Source organism: Tursiops truncatus, chromosome 6 (assembly GCF_011762595.2).
Source record: "Tursiops truncatus isolate mTurTru1 chromosome 6, mTurTru1.mat.Y, whole genome shotgun sequence".
Classification (NCBI taxonomy): domain Eukaryota; kingdom Metazoa; phylum Chordata; class Mammalia; order Artiodactyla; family Delphinidae; genus Tursiops; species Tursiops truncatus.
This window is the reverse complement of record NC_047039.1, coordinates 70,859,840-70,880,780: the sequence shown is the minus strand read 5'-3', so window position 1 is coordinate 70,880,780 and position 20,941 is coordinate 70,859,840. Positions and strand designations below refer to the sequence as shown.

The following is a 20,941-nucleotide window of genomic DNA, read 5'->3' as shown; positions in this document are numbered from 1 at the left end:
TTCCCAAATTATGATTATGAATAAAGTTGCTATAAACACTTGAGTACAAATCTTGTAGCCACAAGTTTTCATTTCTCTTGGATAAGTACCTACTGGTGGAATTACTGGGTCATATGTGGTGCATGTATGGAAAACTTTATAAGAAACTGCCAACCAGTTTTCCAGAGTGACTGTACCATTGTATTCCCACCCCTTCCTAAGTAAGGTGTTAAAACAAGTACTTACCATTGCAATTGTGAGTGAAAACTGTTATTTTCTCCTTTGGAAAGCATTTTGGCAGTTTGAATCAAGTCAGTAAAAATGTTTATTCTCTTTGTTTTATTTTATTTATTTATTTAATAAATTTAGTTTGGGCTGCATTGGGTCTTCGTTGCTACGCTTGGGCTTGCTCTAGTTGCAGTGAGCGGGGGCTACTCTTCATTGCAGTGCACAGGCTTCTCATTGCAGTGGCCTCTCGTTGCAGAGCACGGGCTCTAGGTGCGTGGGCTTCAGTAGTTGTGGCACGCAGGCTCAGTAGTTGTGGCTCACGAACTCTAGAGTGCAAGCTCAGTAGTTGTGGCGCATGGTCTTAGTTGCTCCGCGGCCTGTGCAATCTTCCGAGACTAGGGATCGAACCGTGTTCCCTGCATTGGCAGGTGGATTCTTAACCGCTGCGCCCCCAGGGAAGCCCTGTTTATTCTCTTTGACCTGGAAATTTCACTTCAAGGAATTTCTTTGTAAGGGAGAATCTGAAATATACACAGAGCTATTTGTTGAAGTACCATTTGTGATAGGAGACTGAAAAATACAGCGCAATTGTAATGGCTGTCTTTGGGTGGTAAAGTTACAGATGCTTAACTGTACATTCAGTGCTATGCTGGGCATTATGGTGGATTCAAAAGAAACCTAAGACATATAGCTTGTAATGGAATAAAACATACGTAGAAGTAAAATCTGGCCTAGGAATGTGTTTATGTAGATATAATAAAACAATATTGTTGGAGGTTTTTAAAATAATAGAGAAGGAACAGCATATGCTTTAGAGCTGGAAAGACTTTGCTGTGAGGCTCTGCGTTCTTTAATAAAAGGCTTCAAAAGCTTTGGGATGATCTTGGTTACAATAAGTGCTCAGTAAATGGTAGCATCTTTCATTTTTACTAGTACTAATCCAGCTAAAAGGAATTGAAGCTTGATAGAGTGAGTAGTTTGGTGGGGAGTCATTGTTATCTTTTGAAAAGAGCACTAATATATAAATTATAGTTATTTTTTTCTAGTGGTTTATGTACAATAAAAAAGAGAAGAAGAAAAACCTTTTAACCCTAAGTAAGTATGTTCCACAGAGTGGTGAGCAGTTTGGGAGCAGAAACTTTGTCTTGTTACTTTTATCTCTTGTGATTATTAGCACATGGTATGAGCAGTGGGGATGGGGTGTGGGTGGTGAGTTGGTCTCAGGGTTTATAATTAACCCAATGAAAGGTGCAGAGATGGTTGTCTAGATTAATCCTTTAGTATAACTTTGGAATGATAATGTTACCTGGATAAAGCCGATAGATTGGGCAAAATGTGAGACTAAAAGATTGGAAAATTTGGTTTGAGTCAGGTGATAGTTCCTTGGATATCTGGAGTGAGAGAATAGTAAAGGGGGAATGTCATTTTAAGAAGTTGTAATAGCTTTGATGAACTTAGTGCCTACAATACGCCAGGTGTGTTATCTCACGTTAAAGTCATGTTACAGATGGGACAGAGTTAGTGACTTGTTCATAGGCACACAATTAGTTGGTGTTAGAGCTGGGATATGAACTGTGCTCTTAAAAAGCCAGCACAAGGCAGGCAAGTGGTTAGGACTCAGTGCTTTCACTGCGGTAGCGCGGGTTCAATCCCTGGTCAGGGAACTAAGATCCTGCAAGCCACGAGGTGCTGCCAAAAAAGAAGGGGAAAAAAAAAAAAAAAAAAAAGCTAGCTCTTGTATCACCTTTTCCTTCTAGGAAGCCCAGCCTATCACTCTCCAACCCCCCTTACCCCTGCATTTTTCCTTCCCAGTCTGGCTTGAGGACTCTTCTCTGTTTTCACGCGATACTCAGTTTGTAACTGCAGTTTTGCATTTACTTATGGAATTATAATTACAGTATACCCTTGCATTTTGGGGACTAGGCATTCTGTGATTCAGCTACTCCTTCAGGACCTTAAGAGTTACAGGTGTAAGGCCCATGATGTGGAGAATCACAGTGCAAGGTGGTTATACCAGAGGGTCTCGCTCCCCATGAATGTAGGCCCAGCACTCAAATGGCAGTTACTTGGCCAAAGTTTCAGTGGTCTGGATACTTGTCCTTGGCAAATGTAATGGTTCTTTACCTCTCCTTTTTACGTTTCATCCTCTACCCAACTTATTTCTCAACTTGGAGTTCAGTTTAAACGGCTACTAGTGCATGTTTATATTTAAGTAGTTCATTCATAGTATCTTTAAACCATAGGTCCTCTGCTATACCACTTTGAAAATTTGGCAAATGAACTTTCCATAGAATTGAGCTATGAGGATATAAAAAACGTTGTCCTGCAGTATGGATTCCAGGTAGAGGTAAGGATGGAATGAAGTATTGCCAAAATTTAACTTCCAAAGCACTTAAACAGGAATGGTGATGTTATGGTAGTTACTGGCTTTACCTCTTAACCTCTTTGTTTTCTCACCCATAAAGTGAAAATAATAATACTTAGCTTTTAGAACTATAAGGATTTGAGATAATATGTATGTAAATGGAAAACAGTAATCTCTGGTGTAATCACCTTTCAATAAGTGGTAGCTGACCATTATAATATTGGCCTTTGTAGACTGAAAAGTACCAGGTAGACAGGGTGGGAGGGCAGGTGTAAGAGGGATATTGTTAACTGTATGTACTTTTGTACTGTTCAGTCTTTCCTTATCATGTGATTATAAGGTTTCATGATACTTTGACTATTGTGTTTTAGTTGTATGTTTATTTAGAAGCATTTGATTCATTTAAAAAGTAAATAACAGGTTTGTTCTTAAAGATAAAGAAAAGCAACATATTATAGTAGTTTACAGTTCAAGCTCTGGAATTAGACTTCTTGAGTGTGAATTCCAGTTCCACCACTTATTAGTGGTGTGACCTTGAGCAAAACTGTTGTTGGTAAAGTGGGATTACTAATAGTGCCAATCTTAGGGGGTACTTGTGTGTAATAAATGAATATACAGAATATGTTTAAAATAGCACCATGGTTGTCATCATCATCATCATTATGATTATTGTTTGCATTTCAGGTGGAAAAAGAATCTGTCTTGTCAACATATACTGTGAATGATCTCTCCATGATGAAGTACTACTATGAATGTGTCTTGTTTGTGGTCCGTAAACCACAATAACGGTCTCAAGTGGTATCACAAGGAAAAAAGTTTAATAATAGCAGATGCTGAAATAAACAACTCAAAGTCAACTATTACAATGACAGGACACAATCTCAAGTGGTATCACAAGGAAAAAAGTTTAATAATAGCAGATGCTGAAATAAACAACTCAAAGTCAACTATCACAATGACAGGACACAACCTCAAGTCAGTGGTGCCTTCTTATTCCTAACAAAATTAAGAAATAGCGTCTATTTTCTTAATATGTCTATTGCTTTTTCAGAAACATACTATGCCATGCATATTTGTACTACACAAGTAAAAATGGAGGAAATGTCTTCAAGTATACATTTTCCTTGAAGCCCAGAATTATCTTTCAGTAGAAAAAACTTTGTCTCCAGTGTCTTCATGAAGCTGTCCATTGCAAGTCTGCCATATGAATGACTAATAGTATTGAAGTCCATAATAATCTCCTTTTTTGTTCTTTTGTATGCATTGCACATGTTATTTTTTAAAAAGTCTAAGGATCCTCTGTCACTTTCAACATCTGGAATTGGGAATTTTGTTTACTTTGGACCTAAGGAATCTATATGTAAAATGTGCATCTATTCTTTTATCATTCAGATTATTTGATTTTATTTTCTAGCTCAACTGACTTTATAGTTAGCATCAAACATTTCATTTTTATGAAGTGCTGAATTCATAGGATCACAGGCCAGTAAAATGCATTTTAAATAACTGAGAAATTAAGTCTTTTGGACACACTAAATTGAACGCTTTTTGAAAGCATACCCATCATGGATCACTCTGAAATGTATGAGATCTCAGCATTCTAAGTGAGGCACAAAAGCCTTTATTAAAGGTACTGCTCGGAAACTGGGGACATAAGAATAAAATCTGCCCATTTGAAATGTATGATTTCAAACTATAAATGAATACAGAGTTTGTCAGTGAGATGTTTACAATAATGTCTTTTCTTTAGGTTACATGAATTACAAAAGCAAGCACTTTTTTTTCCGTTAAAACAATTATATACTAGTAAAAACTGTCATGATAGTATTAATGTGGAGAAATTTTGATTATGAAATTTAGGGATAAATTACTGCCCATGGTCTGTGTCTTTAATATTGTAAGAAGCAGCCATTAATATAATTTCAGATTAATACCAATTTTGTTCCCTGATAGCTGTAGCTAAAACAGTATATATGCTGCTTTAAATTTCTACCTCTAGCGGATCTTTATTGGAGGGAGTTTTCCTTTGTATTTTTTTAATGTTTATTATCCTGTTTTCCAGTAGCTTGATAAGTAGAGATGACTAATTTAACCTTTTCTTGGAGAAAAGGAAGTAATATTGAATATTTTCACAGATGATTGTGATGATATTAAGTGACCTCTGTGGCAATTTGGATTAGATAGACTTAATCTCAATAATGTGCTGGTAGCATAAATGTCATGTTTTCATAGGAAAACTTACTTAGAAATCTTTAGACCTTTACTGTCAGTTAGGTGCGGGGGAGTCACTACGCGATTTGGCATCTTACCAGTAGGACCTTTTCTGCATACACTACAGGAGCTCCTGTGGCCTTTATGCCCATGATGCAGTGAAGGATTCCGTGAAGTTAATTTGATTTGTCAAGTTATGGACACGTGTATGTAACCTGTTGAGTATTTCTGAAAAACTGTTTCTCTTTTTTGTGTTCCTCAGTACTTGGCAGATATTCACTTAGTGGGAATTCTCCTTACCTACCACATGGATGAACTTGAAATTAATTGCAAGGGGAAAAAGCCCCCAAATTTATTATTTACTTTTAAAGAAAGAAACTTAAAAGGAGCATAAGTATTTTAAAAAAGCCATTGAAAGGAATCATGCTGTTTGTAATTTAGAAATGCTTTTTATTCACTGATTAATATTCACTTTTTTACAACTTGTATCAAAACAAACGATCTTGGTTTTCTCAGAGGGAAAAACAGGTTGACACCAATGGGTTGGCATTATTACTTAAAATTTTTGCTATCAGGTTTTATTCTTTAATAATGTTACTTATATTTCTAAATTATAGCTTATATTTTAGTTAATTCTGAAATCATTTCATTTGTTTCTAATTTCTCCCTCATATTATGAATACTGTTTTTTAAACGTACTTCACAAATTTGCATCACTCTTTTTCTTATAGCTTTTGTAGTTAATATATTCTAAACTTGAAAATTGTGGTATCAATCAATAATAGAGGTGTCACTGGAGGATTTAATTTTGTATTTCTTATGTGTATAAATAGCTACTAAAGTGTGTAAGCCTTAAAGTTTAAAACATTTTTCTTAAATAACTCTATATACAAATGTTTTCATTCATTTTCATCAAGTGGGAGGAGATAGGTCACTGTGCTTGCTTTTGTTGTTGTTTTTTATTAAATTTACATAATCTGAAGCAATGCAGGCTAGGGTATATTAATCAAGTGAGCAAGATGGGATATGTAAAATATAAAGAGAAGCTGTATAAATCACAGTATAAAATTACGAAGTTTGGGAACTGTAAAATGCACTGTATTTGTATGTAACTCTCATTCTAAAAGTTGCCACAAAGGCTTAATCGGAAGCTTCATGTCTGCATGAAATTTCCTATATTTTTAATGTGTATGATGGACTTAATTTTTCTTGAATATTAAAGTCTGCCAATTGCTATGAAACAATATTTGCTTGGTTGTTTCCATCTAAATTACTCATAACCATAGACATGGGAATTTTAATTGAACACATAATACTTTTGAACCCTTGGATTAGCCTATTTTTATATGCTTCTAATATGATCACTTGGTTTCTGAGTATGCTGGGCCTCATACTAATTAATCTTGGTCTTTGGTTTTGTTAAATAATCAACCAAGAATTGTAAAGGAACCAGTAGAAGAAAATTCCAGGACCAGCCATTAGTAGGATGAGCACTTAACTTGCACTTAGATACTTTTCCTGAATTATTATTTGTGATCTTGGGCAAGGTGCTCCGAGTTTGTTTCTTCATCTATAAGACAGGATTGATACCACCTATTTCAGTGGGTTTTTATGAGATCGTATGTGCTATCTGTGAAATATTATACAGGCGTACCTCATTTCATTGTGCTTTGCAAATAGTGCATTTTTTACAAATCGAAGGTTTGTGATAACCCTTGTGTTGAGCAAGTCTGTCGGCACCATTTTTCCAACAATATTCGCTCATTTCATGTCTTTGTGTCACATTTTGGTAATTCTTGCAATATTTCAAACTTTTCCATTATTGTATTTGTTGTGGTCATCTGTGAACAGTGATCTTTGATGTTACCATTGTAAAGAGATTATGACTTGCTGAAGGTTCAGATGATGATGGCATTTTTAAATTAAGGTATGTACATTTTTTAAAGACATAATGCTACTGCACACTTAATAAACGACAGTATAAACATAACTTTCAGATGTCCTGGGAAACCATGTTTGTGTGACTCACTTTATTGCGATATTAGCTTTATTGCAATGGTCTGGAACCAAGTCTGCAGTGTCTCTGAGGTATGCCTGTATGTGAATATGTGAAAGCATATGGTGGACAAGTAAATGTGATTTCAATCTGTGTTGACTGTTCTTAGGGAAAAAAATCAAAGATGACAGGTGTAAGTATAGATTCCAAAAGCTTGGTGGGAAGTGTAAAGAAATATAATGGTAGGTAATGGGACAGAGGGCACAAGTAAAATTTAATGGAGGGTTACCCTCATTTTCACAAACATGCTAGTAGTACATGCCTCATATATATGTTTATTTCTCTTCAGTAGCTGTTTAGAAGTGGGATCATTGGGTGTGTATGTGCACTTTCAGTCAAGTTGCCTTTCAAGAAGACTACCAATTTACATTCCATCCAGCGTTTGAGAATAACTGCATCCATTCCTGGCCAGTACTAGATATTGCCAAGCTTTCCGTATTTTGTCAATTTAAGTATCTAATTTTAATATTTATTCTTTTAACTACGAGAGAGGCTGAGCAATTTGCGTAAGTTTAAGGGACAAAGAGAGGTGTCTTTAATCTGCCAGTCTGTAGGCTCTCACCTGGCAGACCAGACCCAAAAGTTAGTAGAAACGTAGTGAGGTTCATTAAGCGGAGGATTGGCCAGAGTCGTGAGGACTGTTCTGAGTTCTGGCCTCTGAAGACTGACCACATCTGCTTTTGGTTTTACGTAGCTGGCACTGAAGCTGACCAGCAGCAGCCCATTGGACCCCATTTGTTGGATCTGTGGTTTGATATTTTGTTACTATTTCTGTAATGTTCTTTGCCGTTATCTCTTCAAATATTTCTTTTGCCCTGCTGTCTCTTGCTTCTTGCTTCTGGGGCTTCTATTACATGTACATCAGATTGTCTTGTCATTGTCCCACAACTCCTGGATGCTCTGTTTTTGGTGGTTTCTTAGTTTTTGTTTTTGTTTTTACACTTTTTTAAAAAAAAATTTTCCTTGTGTTTCAAACTGAATAGTTTCTTTTTACCTATCTTCAAGTTCCTTGAGTCTTTCCTCATCTTTGTCCATTCTACTAATGAAACTGTTGAAAGAAATTTTATCTCTGATATTATGTTTTTTATTTCTAGCATTTCCATTTATCTCTTTTTTGTAGTTTTCATCTCTGCTGAAATTCCCTGTGTATCAGTGCATGTTGTCCACCTTTTTTACTGTATCCTTTAATATATTATAGATATTTTAGTCCCTAACTGATAATCCCAATATCTGGGTCAACTCTGAGTCTAGTTCCATTAATTGCTTCATCAGCTGACTAGGGCTTTTTTTTTTTTTTTTCCCCTGAGTCTCATAATGTTGAATTCCACTTACTGTGTAGAAAAAAACAGAACCTGAGGTAAAGAGTATTTATGCCTTGGTGTAAATTTATGCCTCTCAGGCAGGCATGGGAGGTTGAGTCAATCTTAGAAGAACTTGAGTTGGGTTTGCGTCTTGTTTTTGTTATCGCACAGCATCACAGGCTTCAGATTCCACCGGCAGTGAGCTGTTGTTACCTTGTGTAGGACAGAGTTCCTGAGAGGAAAGAGTTGCACACAGAGAGAACATTGGAGATCTAAGGACAGTGCCCCTGGAGTAATCTGTAGAGTACTGATCAGTGCATGTGTGTGAGATAACTACATACCCAAGCCAGAGGAAAAAAAAGCACCCAACAAAATAAAACTCATAATATCTGGTATCCAATCAAAAATTACCATGTGTGCAGAGAAAGAAGAAAACACCACCCATAAAGAGGAGAAAAATCAATCAACTGAAACCAACCCAGAACCAACAATTAGCAGAGAACATTAAAATAGCATAACTGGGGACTTCCCTGGTCGACCAGTGGGCTAAGACTCCGTGCACCCATGCAAGGGGTCCGGGTTCAATCCCTGGTCAGGGAACTAGATCCCACAGGCCATAACTAGAGATCTCCCATGCCACAACTAAAGACCCCACATGCCACAACTAAGACCTGGTGCAGCCAAATAAATAAATATATTTTTTAAAAATAATAAAATAGCATAACTGTATTCCATATGTTCAAAAAGTTATGTAGAGACATATATAAAACCCACATTGAGCTTCTAGAGTTGAAAGGTACATTGTCTGGGATGAAAAAATGTATAGGGTTAACAGCAGATATAGCAACTATGCAAAACAAAACACTGAGAAAAAAGGCCACACTGGCTTTTTTGCTGTCCCAAGCTCATGCCAGGTATGCTCTTGCTCTAGGACGTTTATATTTGCCATTGCCTCTGCCTACAGTCACTCCCCATATATATATACAACTTGTCCCTTCATTTTCCTCAGGTCTCTGCTTAAGTCTCCTTATCAGAGAGATCCTTCTTGCTCACCTTATATAAACCCTCCCTATCCTTCTTACCCTGCTTTATTTTTTTCCTCAGCATTTGACAGATGTACTTGTTTATTGTCTAATTCCCCCAATACAAAGCTTTGGTGGGAGAGTCAAGGGATAGGGATTTTAGCTTTGTTTATTGTTGAAACTCTAGTGTCTAGAATTTTGCCCAGTCATAGCAGATGCTCAAAATATTTGTTCAAAGAATAAATTAATGAGTGAACATAAGATTGTGAAGGGGCACAGGAGTATTTCTGATATGAGTACCTGGTTGGATGAATGATGGCTCATAGGGAATACTGGAGGATGGAGTATGAGACGCCTGTGAAACACCCAGGTAAAGTGAAGAATAGTCATTCATCCAACAATATGTAAAGAGCTACTAATACATGCCAGGCGCTGTTCTAAGTGCTTGAATATATCAGTGAAAAAAACACAAAGAACCCTACCCTCAAGGAGGTTACTTTCTAGAGAGGAAGATAATAAGAATAACAAATAAGTGAATTATATAATATATTGGAAGGTGTAAAGTGCTGTGGGGGAAAAAAAGGCAAGGGGAATCTTAACATGGAGTGAGTTGCAATTTTAAATACGGTGGTCAAGTCTGGACGCATTGAAAAGTTGACAGGGATCTGATGCTCAGGGGTGAGGTTTATCTGTTAAATTGGTAATAGCATCTGCTGCAGTTTTTAGGATTAAATGAGATATGTAAAAGGTCTGGCAAATATATAGTTGCTAAAAATTTTTAAACCACTTCCCTACCCTAAACTGCTCTGAGGCTTCATTCAATCAGTCTGAAACAGGCAAGTTTAAAGATAAGCAGAATAAATTCATGAGAGTCTTCTTTACCAAGAAGATATTAAGAAAACTTCTTTGTTGCTTTGTTGTTACTAATGATGAGTTCTGGGTTATTTTCCACAAGAAGTATTGGGGAAGGAAGTCAGAGTGCTTCTAACGAAATTATAGGATAGGTAGAATATCCTACTGGGTCAGTATAAACGTGCTTCTGGGACAGGGCAGGGGTGAGAAAGAAGGGTTTCAAGATTTCTGCTTTACATGAAGTGGTACTGTGTTAACTTCATATAGACTAAAAAGTTAAAGATGTATACTGCAATCCTTAGTGCAATCTCTAAAAATTAATGCAAAGAGATGTAGTTAAATGTTAAGAATTAAAATGAAATTCAAAACAATATTCCGTTAATCCAAAAGAAGTAAGGAAAGGGACTTCTCTGGTGGTCCAGTGGTTAAGACTCTGCGTTCCCAATGCTGGGGGCCTGAGTTCAATCCCTGGTAAGGGAAATAGATCCCACATGCTGCAACTAAGAGAGCCCACATGCTGCAACTAACGATCCTGCGTGCCACAACTAAGATCTGGTGCTGCCAAATAAATAAGTAAATATTAAAAAAAAAAAGAAGTCAGGAAAGGAGGTACAGAGCCAGAAAAGAAAGGGAACAAACAAAATAGTACAACAGCAGACCTAAATATAGCCATATCAATAATTTATATCAAATGTTAAAGGACTATACAAACATTCCAATTAAAATTCAGAAATTGTCAGAATGCCAGAAAAGCAAGATCCAGCTATGTAAGTTGTCTGCAAGAGATACGTTAAATGTAAAGATACAGACAAGCTGAAAGTAAATGGATGGAAAAAAAAGATATACTATGCAAATGGTAAGCATAGGAGAGCTGGAACAACTATACTAATCTCAAATTAAGACTTCAAAACAAAGAGCATTATCAGAGAGAAAAATGGATGTACATCAGAGACATGACAATCATAATATGTGTGTACCTAATAACAGCTTCAAAATACATAGACAAAAATTGATGGAACTTAAGGGAGAAACAAAAAAATCACCAAACATTATCAATCACCTTTACCTGTGACATCTACTTACGTGACAGCACTGTGCCCAATACATGCAGAATATATATTCTTTTCAGGAGCACGTGGTACATGCACCATGATAATTCATATACTGGGTCATAAAATCTCAATAAATTTAAAAGGATTAAAATTACACACAGTATGAATTACAGGAATGAAATTAAACTAGAAATCAATAAGAAAAAGATATTTAGGGAAATCTCAGATATTTGAAAAATTAACACATTGAAATAATCCATAGGTCAAAAAAGAAATCAGGGAAATTAGAAAGTATTTCAAACTGAAAGATAATGAAAATGTAACAGCAAAATTTGGGCAGCTGCAGATAAAGAAGTGCTACAGAGAAATTTATAGCTTTAAGTGTTTATATTAGAAAAGAAGAAAGGCTAAAATCAATGACGCTAGAGGTTAAATCAAAAGAACCTAGAGAACGAAGAACAAAGTAAACCCCAATTAAGTAGAAATCAAGGAAACAGAAAATAGAAAATATTACACCAACAAATTTGACAGCTGGAATGAAATGGATAAATTCCTTGAAGCAATGAATGTGGTACTATATAAAACTTGGAGTAAACTAATTTTTTAAAGACAGCGCGGGAGTAACAACTGAGTAATAACTCAAAATGTTGGAGAAAAAAAAGGTATGGTGTGGGGGGAAAAACTATTTACAAAAACTATAAAGTGCATAGGAATAAACCTAACAAAAGATACATAAGCTCCTTGCAGTGAGAATTATAAAACTTTTTAAAAGACCTAAATAATTTGAGGCTATAAAATATCATTGAGAAGGAAATGGGCTCCATATTGTAAAGATGACAGTTCTCTCCAAATTGATCTATAGTTTCAATGCAATTATGATTCCAAAGGGTAATGTAATGCTACAAGATGACTGTACATGCAAGAGCAAAGGGCCTAGTAGAGTCAAGATATTCCTGAAGAACAAGATGTGGAGGATTGCTCTAAAGATATCAAGGATTTATTACAAAGCTATGGTAATTAAGACACTGTTGAATTGGCCCAGGATAGCAAATAGACCAATCTAACTGAATAGAGAGCTCCCCCAAAGTTGTGTGTATTTATGAAAACTTGACTTGTGACAAAGCAGGTACTGCATAACAGTGATAAAAAGGACAACTATTCAATATATGGTGTTAAGAAAACTAGTTATTCCATACAGGGAAGGAGAATGAACTTGAGTCTTTTTTCACACCATAAAAACACACAAATCAATTACACATGGATGAAAGATTTAAATGTGGAAGCAAAAATATAAAACCATAAAATGTATAGAACTGGGACAGGAAAGGACTTCTTAAACAAGATGCAATATGTGTAAACCAGAAAAGAAAACATTGATAAACTTGACTACATTAAAATTAAGGTATCACAGAGAGTAAAAATACAAGACACAAATTGGGAGGAAATATTTATAATATTTACAACACCTACTACCCATAAGAACATTGCTTTCTAGAATATAAAAGAAGCTCTTCCAAATCAGAAAAAAACCCAACTAAACCAATTTTTTTAAAGGGCAAAGAATTTAACAATCCTTTTACAAAAAGCTAGAGATCCAAGTTGGGCCAAGCAGAGACTGGGATTAGGCAGGGTGGTCTTGAGGCAGAGGTGGTGGTGAAAGGGCCAATGCCTTAAAGACAAAAAAGAAGCAAAAACTAGACAAAGAAAAGACATAATTTAAACCACATTTAAGTTTAGAACTTGTTCAACAAGACACCATGCACAGTAAAGAGCCAGGATTATTGCTCCAGGAATGGTCCATAAACGATATAAAAAGATGTCCAATTTCACTGGGGAAATACAAACTGAGGCCACAATGAGATACCATATCACACTGCTCCGGTAAGACCATACTCAGTTTACTGGTGAGGATGCGACAAAAAGGCATCTCTTGTCCTCTACTAGAATGATAAACTAGTAAAAAGCACTTTGGGAAGCTTTGGCACTACCTAGTCCAGGTGAAGTTAAACATATTCTACAACTCAGTAATTCCACTCTGTAGAGACATTCTTGCACATGTGCCTTAGAAATTATGAACAAGCATGCTCATAGCACACTATTTGTAACTGCAAACATCTGAAAAAACTGAAACGTTTATCAACAATGAAGTGGATTCATATGATGGAATGCTATACTTAATACAAATGAATGAAATATGATTACATGCATAAAAATATGAAATAAGAAAAATAAGAAAGCAAATGACCCAATTTTAAAATTGGGCAAAAATAAAATAGGGCAAAAATAAAATTGGTCAAAATGTGAAGACGATATACAGATAGCAAGTAAGCACTTAGAAGATGCTCAACATCATTAGTCATTAGGGGAATGCAAAGGGATAAACTACAATGGGATACATGAGATACTTATTTAGAAAGACTAACATTAAAGTCTGACTAAACCAACTGTTGGAGAGAATGTGTAGGAGCTAGAACTCTCATACACTGCTCGTGGCAATGTAGAATGGTATAACCACTTTGGAAACCAGTTTGGCAGTTTGCTAATAAGTTAAATACACACTTACTATGTGATCCAGCCTTTCCACTCCTAGGTATTTATTCACCCAAGAGAAAAAAAGCCTATGTCCATACAAATGTTCTCAGCAGCTTTATCTGTAATAGCCCCAAACTGAAAGCAACCTACATGTCCATCATCAGTGAATGGATAAACAAATTGTGATATATTCATACATATATATATATAATATTAATATCAATAAAATAAATGGAAAATTACTCAGCTATGAAAAAGAATGAAATCTTGCCATCTGCAACAATATGGATGGACCTAGAGGATATTATGCAAAGTGAAGTAATTCAGAGAAAGACAAATATTGTATCATTTTACTTATATGTGGAATCTAAAAAACAAGTGAGCAAACTTAAGAGAAGTAGTCATAGATACACAGAACAAACGGGTGGTTGCCAGAAGGGAGGGGGACGCGGGGATGAGAGGAAAACAAGAGGAAATGGAAAGATCAGACAGAAAAGCTACTATTTATTACCCTACTTATTTTATTTGTGCTTATTAATAAACAACTGGTTGCCCTATCTTCTCACAACAGCCTTGAGGTATAGGGGCATGGGGTAATTAATATATAGGTAGTACCAACCATTTAGAGGACAGTTATCTTCCTTGCACTATTTTCCTCTAGAAGATCATAGTAATTTCTCCCTTCAAAGCACTTATATATAATTTTCTTCCTTACTTTCTTCTTTACTTGGTTACTGTCTTTATTAACCATTAAAATATAAGGTAAATACCTTATATGTTGTTATCGTCTCCTCATTTTCTTTGACAACACACACAAGTTTGAAATAACAAAGGTCTTGGAATCTCACTTTTGATCACCGCGCAGAGCAAGCAGGGAATTCTCTGCACTTCCCACGTAATTTAAGAGCCAAACAATTTTAGGTTTCAGTCGGAAGAGGTCTGTGCTCCAGGATTAGCCCTTAGATGAGCGACGCATCTTCTCTGCAACTTCATCAGTGAATTTTTATTCAAAAGATCAAGGAATGTGGTGCCTACTTCACCGTCCACAACAGCCACTGCAAAACACGCTCGTTGGTTTGTTTTCTCTTGTTTTGTTTTTGCATGTTGGCTTTATCTATTTCCCTCAGCCCCAACCCCCGTTCAGCAGTCTGTCTTGCGTAATCATTTAACGTAGCGCTAAAGCCTGTTAACACTAATTTATCAAATTTGTATAATTCTCTGTTTTAAACTCCTGGGGACGCCCCGACGGCCACTGACTCAAGGAAGGGAATATTAACATATACACTTTAAGCTCGGGATTTGCACACCCCTATCCCCGCCCCTGAGGAAAAATCACGCACTCCGAAGACAGCGCCACTCTGCCTTTAACAAACCCGCCGCGGCCTTCCCGCCTCGCCCCGGGGCGCGCACTTCCGGCCGCAGGGGCGCTCGGGAGTTCGCCCCGCGAGCCTCCACCAACCAAAGACTCCGCCTCGCCGGTGCGAGTGCGCGCGCGCACATTTGTGCGCAGGTTCGAATCTCAGCCGCTTCGTGGTTGCTCCTCAGCGTCCGGCCGCACCTCGGCGGTCGCGAGGGCAGCGTGCGCGGGCTGGGCCACACCGGCCGCCCCGCCCCCTCCGCCCTCTGCACCTTCCAGCCGCAGCCTCGCCCGGACTCGGTCCTCGCCCTTCCTAGCGCGCTGCGCGCTCCGCCCTCGCCCTCCGCCCCCACAGCTATCGGCGCTCGGCCTCCCGCGCCTGGCGGGCTCCGCCCGAGCCTTCGGGGCCCATGGCCAAGCGGCGTGCGGCCGAGCCCCTGACGTTCCACGTGCCTTGGAAGCGGCTCCTGCTTTGCGACTTTCCTGAGGAGCCGCCGCGGCCACCGCTCTGGATCCCGCCGCCGGGGGCCTCGCATCCCGAGCAGCCCCTCGGCGTCCCGGAGCTGCCCCGAAAGCGTAAAATCGACGCAGGGGGTATGACTGAGCCTTTGGTTTCGCCCAGCAAGCGCCGCGACGGCGGGGACACTGGCGCTCCGGACGGCGCGGAGCGTGAGGGCCGCGGCCTGGAGACTGGCGAGCCGCCGCTGCTGCAGCCGCCCGTGCGGCCCCGGGGGCCGGGGGAGGAGCCCCGGGGCGTTCGGCCACCGAGAGGCGGTGGCGACGACGGGGCGGAGCGCGCAGAGTCCCTGCGGGGAGACTGGGGGGCCGCACCGCACCAGGTAGGGGTTGGCGGTGGGCTGGGCGCTCCGGCGGGGGACGGGGGGCGGGGCCCGGGGTGAGGGGAAAAAGGGTCATACTTTCCCGGGCACTGCGCGTCCCGGGAAGGAACCGATCGTTCCCCTCTAGACTCATGTTCGTCACGACGCCCCAAAAGATGAAAAGCCGGGATCCTCGCCGCAAGAATGAACACCGACCCCCCACCCCAGGCAGCACACCAGGGGCCCCAGAGACCACCTTTGGCAGCGTTTTGGGAGAGTCCGACGAGCTGAGAGCACTAAGCTAAAGTCTGGGGAGACAGACCATTGGGTGAGGTAGTAGGCGTGGCCTTGCACCTTCAGCATCTGTGCTGTCCAAGAGGGAAGCAGGGACGTGGGTCATGACAGACTGTAGAACTTTGGGAAGATGTTGACCGTGAACCGCAATAAGTTAAGCTCAACGACAAACGTCAGAGAAAGATGTATTGCGTCTTCCTTGGTTTAACGATGATTTTTTTTCTGGAATTCGTGATCGATTTCTTTCTAAAGAGGGTGACGAATGTGGTAGCCACCAGTTGGACATCCTTTAGGCATGTTACAGCTCTTTTGGTTGAGAGGAAGGGCCTCCGTGTATTGGGAAAAGGCAGTCTTAAATCGGATCCTATGAAAAAGGATCGTTGTTGAGAATTAATTTGGTTCTTAAGATCAGCCGTCTGTATGAGGATCTTTGGAGAGTTCCTCTTCCTTGGGAAATGAGCCTGCCCTATCTCTGCACATAAGATCTGTCTAGATCTGTGCTATTCAGTGTGGCAGCCACTAGCTATGTGACACAACACCTAAAATGGGACTAGTTCAAATTGAGATGCGCTCAAAGTAAAATACACACTAGATTTCGAAGATCTCAAAAAACTGTATATTGAATACACGTTGAAATAATCTGGAGATATTGGATTGAATAAATTATATTAAAATTCATTTCAGTTATTTCTTTTACTTTTTTAATATGGCCATCAGAAAATTTCGAATTACGTTTGTGGCTGGCATTTTGTATTTATTGGGCAGCGTTGGTCTAATCTTTGGAATTCAAGCTGCGATTTGGCAGTTCTGGGTTGAACCAGGAGCTTTGGGGGTGGAAGAGCCAAATGTAGAGCCCAGACTTCGCCAAATTCTCTTCAATTACTCCATCATAGCATCCACCCCACATTTTTCATTGTCTCAAGTATCTTATGCAGAATTTATCAGACACCTTGCCAATAAAATACAGTAGTTAGGAAAGATCTTTTTCTGTGGTCATGAGAAATTATCCTTTAGATATAATTATTATGATGAGCATTTCTGGATGAAACTATAAATTGTAAATGTTTCTACCCCCAGTTTTCTTGGAATTTAGAAAACATGATCCTTATTTAGATTTTTTTTTCTTCAGACTGCTTTTAGATAGCACTTATGTTTTGAAAGTAGAATAAAGAATTAGAATTTCCAATTAAATCATGTCACACCAGTGTGCAAAACCTGAAAAAACAAAAATCCAGAGTGACAGCCATCCAGACCTATTTGGTATGGAGATAAGTACTGTGTAGTTTGAAAACTTGGCCATTTTTGGTACCGGACCCATACTTAGGCTTGTCTTTGCTACCAGAATATACTGACTGCAGTATGCCACAACTTGATAAGAGGGACATGGAAATGGCAGGTAAGCAAAGGAATTTTTTAGTAAACTGACACAGACATTTGCTTAGAATCTCCTAGACACACCTGTGTCTTCTTCCACAGCAGTGACCACATCTGACAGCTCTCTGCTTCTTGTAGTCACTACAAACCTGTGACAGGGAACAAGCTTGCCTCTAGGGGTTCCTTCTTCATCAAGACTAGTCCCCTGTTCTCTTTTGGCAAAAGCCCAGGAACCCTCATGTTCCTTTCTTTTGTTCTGTTCCTTGAGCTGCTTCTTTGTGCAAACTTAATTTTCTCCAGCTTTCCTCTTTCTTTCCTGCCACCAAAGATGCATGGTTTTTGTTTTAAGGGTCTTACAGCCAGGGGAAAATAGGATATAGCAAAAACATGTAGAAGTTAAAAAGCTTTTTCACTTCATGAAGCAAATGTTTTCCTGGTTCCTGTTTTGCTCAGAATAGAGCTTAAGTCCCTACCCGTACCCTTGGGATCTCATTTGGGAAGAATTTCCTCAAATATGTCCTTTCTATATTGAAGATGCAATCTAGGCAGAATTGTGATACCTATTTTTCTGTCCTAGAACCTCAGAATATTTGAGTTGTTTCAGGTGTGTGTTTGTTTTTTTTGCGGTACACGGGCCTCTTACTGTTGTGGCCTCCCTCTTTGTGGAGCACAGGCTCCGGATGCATAGGCTCAGCGGCCATGTCTCATGGGCCCAGCCGCTCCGTGGCATGTGGGATCTTCCCAGACCGGGGCATGAACCCGTGTCCCCTGCATCGGCAGGCGAACTCAACCACTGTGCCACCAGGGAAGCCCCTCAGGTGTTTTTTTTAACCGGAGAACTAAAATAAAACCAGGTATTACTTCAATAAATATTCATGTATTTTCTCATGTTAGTGTCACTTTAGTGTCACTTTACGCAGATTGAGTACTCTGTCAGTGCTGACACTTACTGTTAAATACTTTAAATAGAAAGGAAGCAGAAATGTTGTGATTTTGGTTCATAGTGATATTGGTTCGTAGGCTTCTTGGGATATAATAACTAGCTATATTGGGCATTTATAGTGCTAAACTGTAATTTGCACAAGAGCCTTTCTGCTTTTTACCAATGATGAAAGAGACCTAGGTCAAGATCAGAGTTAATGGGTGGAGGAGTTATCATGCAAGCACAGGTCTGTCTGGTGGCAAAGTCTGTGCTCTTAGCTACTAGGTTATACTGACCTCATTAAGGATCTTTTCTGGTTTGTTCTTATAAGTAGATCATTTGAACAATAGTTTTTATTTTCCCAAAAGGCAGAGAAATAGGTCCTTGTTTTTAACCCTATTTACTTATTAAAATGAAGTTTTTCTTGGCATCCTTTGAGTTATTACATTTTTATCCCAGTGTTAAGGAATTCCAAAGAGACTCTTAATTCTCTAAGCCTTAGTGTCTAAGGCAGTGAATAAACTTATTATTGAGAAGACCTGTGCTCCCCATTTAATTAACTAGCCACATGTGGCTATTGAGCATTGAAATGGGCCTAGTCTGAATAGTGCTGGAAGTGTAAAATACCTGGCAGATTTTGAAAACTTTTAGTTAGACAAAAAGAATGTAAAATATCTCAATTTTTAAAAATATTGACTGCATGTTGAAATGATAGTATTTTGGCTTTATAAGGTCAAGTAAAATTTTAAGATTAATTTCGCCTGTTTTTTTTTACTTTTTTTTAGCTGAAGTTACTAGAAAATTTTAAATTACATATGTGGCTTTCATTATATTTCTGTTGGTTAGTGCTGCTATAGCAAGTATGAACCTAAAGTACAAAGACAACTTAGTAGACTAAATATAGATATATAGATATCCATCTGGGAAAGGTGTTAACCTTCAAAATGGTCACTTTGGAAGCCTATATGTAATTGCAATGCCACTTCCTTTGCACAAAGTATTTTAGTTTTGTGCCAGTTTTGAACTTCATTGGAATATCAACTTCACTTCATAGTTACTTGAAACAATTTTATAGCCTTTTACAGTAAGCTGTTGAATTTTGAAGGGGCCAGCATTCACTTGGATTTATCAGTTTTGGTATCTTGAGTCATGTCTTGTACAAAATGGTATCTTTAATAAAATGATCAGTTTAAGATTTTCTTGTTATTTACCATGTTTTTATTCTAATGCTTTTTAGAAGGTTGTCAAAATATTTTAGCCTACATCAAGTCAATCCCTTAAAATACCAAACATCAGGAAAAAGACCAAAAGTAAATTTTAAGATGTGTGCATGTGTTTTTTAAATAAATTGTTTTCCTCACTGAAAGGTAAAAAACTTTAAGACTATCTTCAGGCATTTTTTTTTGGTTGAAAAATGGAAGAAAATTCTGGGAAGAGAAGCTCTTGGAGGAAATTCTTTTAAATTTACTCACAGGAAATACTTTCACCAATTCATGAATATGAAAATGCAGAGTTGACTGAGTCCATGAAGTACTTTGATTAGGCAGAATTAAAAATATGTATTTGTTGAAGATGCAAAGTTAAAGACTGCAAAATCTTAACGTGAGTTTGCTTTTAAAACAGAAAAAAATTTGTTTCGTGAAACAACTTAATTTTTTCTAGACCATTGATGTACTTTCACCTCTCTCTCCTTTTCACTAAAGCTCAATGAAGAATTTTGGCAGTATAACACCTTCCAGTACTGGAGGAATCCTTTACCACCTATTGATCTGGCAGACATTGAAGATGTAAGTGAAGACAACCTGACAGAAACAACACTTCAGGACAAGAATGAAGTTGTTGAGATCGATATGGAGTCCTGACAGAAGGAGCTGAAGAAATGGGTTTTTCTGAATTTGAGGAGACATCTCTAAGTGAATTTATGTATTCTTAAGGAAAAGAGTTATTTTCCATACTTGATGTGATATCATTCCCAAACCTGAAAAATGAGGAAAAGTTGTTTTAAAGATAAATGCCTGCAGTCACTACTATACCTCCCAATAGGGATTTGTCAAGGATATAGTGCAGTTATAGGAGAAGTATTTTATGTATGCATTCTTAAGAAAAATTTATGTTTAGGTTCTAAATTTGAAGATATCTTATAAAAAGGAATTGTGACAGTTTTAGAAATAGATGGGAAACATTCAGATATTGCTCTTGTTGCACCAAAAAGTTAATTTGTGGTACATGAAATAAATATTGTTTTATAATAACTTATTAATAAAATGCTTTCTAATACATTTCATTGACTCTTCTTCGTTGAACAAATAGCTGACTTAAACATCTGTGCAAACTTAAAATGTGGGGGATTCTTTCTGAAACCTGGTATTGTTTTAAAAGAGCTTTCTAAATGTACAGTAGTGAAAATTTTAATTTGGGTAGGATGTTTGCATAACTTCCAATATTTAACGTTTGTTAAACTTGACTTTGGGCAATCAAAGATGGATAAAGAACAAAGAGAAATGAGTAGGTGCTTCCCCCTTTTCCCAGGATAAGAGGCAAGAAATTTATCATATTTATTTTATTTTATTAATTTCTT

General features: G+C 38.1%; 2 protein-coding genes across 5 annotated transcripts in view; both read left to right on the top strand.

The window, feature by feature from the left end:
- Positions 1 to 6,793, top strand: part of CARNMT1 (carnosine N-methyltransferase 1) — a 40,224-nt gene extending 33,431 nt beyond the window's left edge. For 2 of the 3 annotated variants that reach the window (XM_019934656.3, XM_019934659.3), the window contains exons 7-8: positions 2,451 to 2,554; positions 3,257 to 6,793. In XM_019934656.3, coding sequence (XP_019790215.3) covers positions 2,451 to 2,554; positions 3,257 to 3,358 — 206 coding nt within the window. In that variant the 3' untranslated portion in view covers positions 3,359 to 6,793. The remainder of the gene's footprint in view (positions 1 to 2,450; positions 2,555 to 3,256) is intronic. The other variant, XM_019934658.3, reaches the window with a different exon arrangement.
- An 8,261-nt stretch (positions 6,794 to 15,054) lies between these two features.
- On the top strand, positions 15,055 to 20,642 carry C6H9orf40 (chromosome 6 C9orf40 homolog). Of its 2 annotated transcripts, XR_002176283.3 has the most exons (3): positions 15,055 to 15,794; positions 15,922 to 16,101; positions 20,067 to 20,205. XR_002176283.3 is itself a non-coding variant. In XM_019934661.3 (2 exons), the coding sequence occupies exons 1-2, from the start codon at positions 15,366 to 15,368 to the stop codon at positions 20,223 to 20,225; spliced, it is 588 nt and encodes a 195-aa protein (XP_019790220.1). In that variant the 5' UTR covers positions 15,103 to 15,365; the 3' UTR covers positions 20,226 to 20,642. The 2 variants fall into 2 exon arrangements, 1 of the variants encoding a protein (XP_019790220.1); XM_019934661.3 differs by lacking the exon at positions 15,922 to 16,101 and having other exon boundaries at positions 15,103 to 15,794; positions 20,067 to 20,642.
- The last annotated feature ends 299 nt before the right edge of the window (positions 20,643 to 20,941 follow it).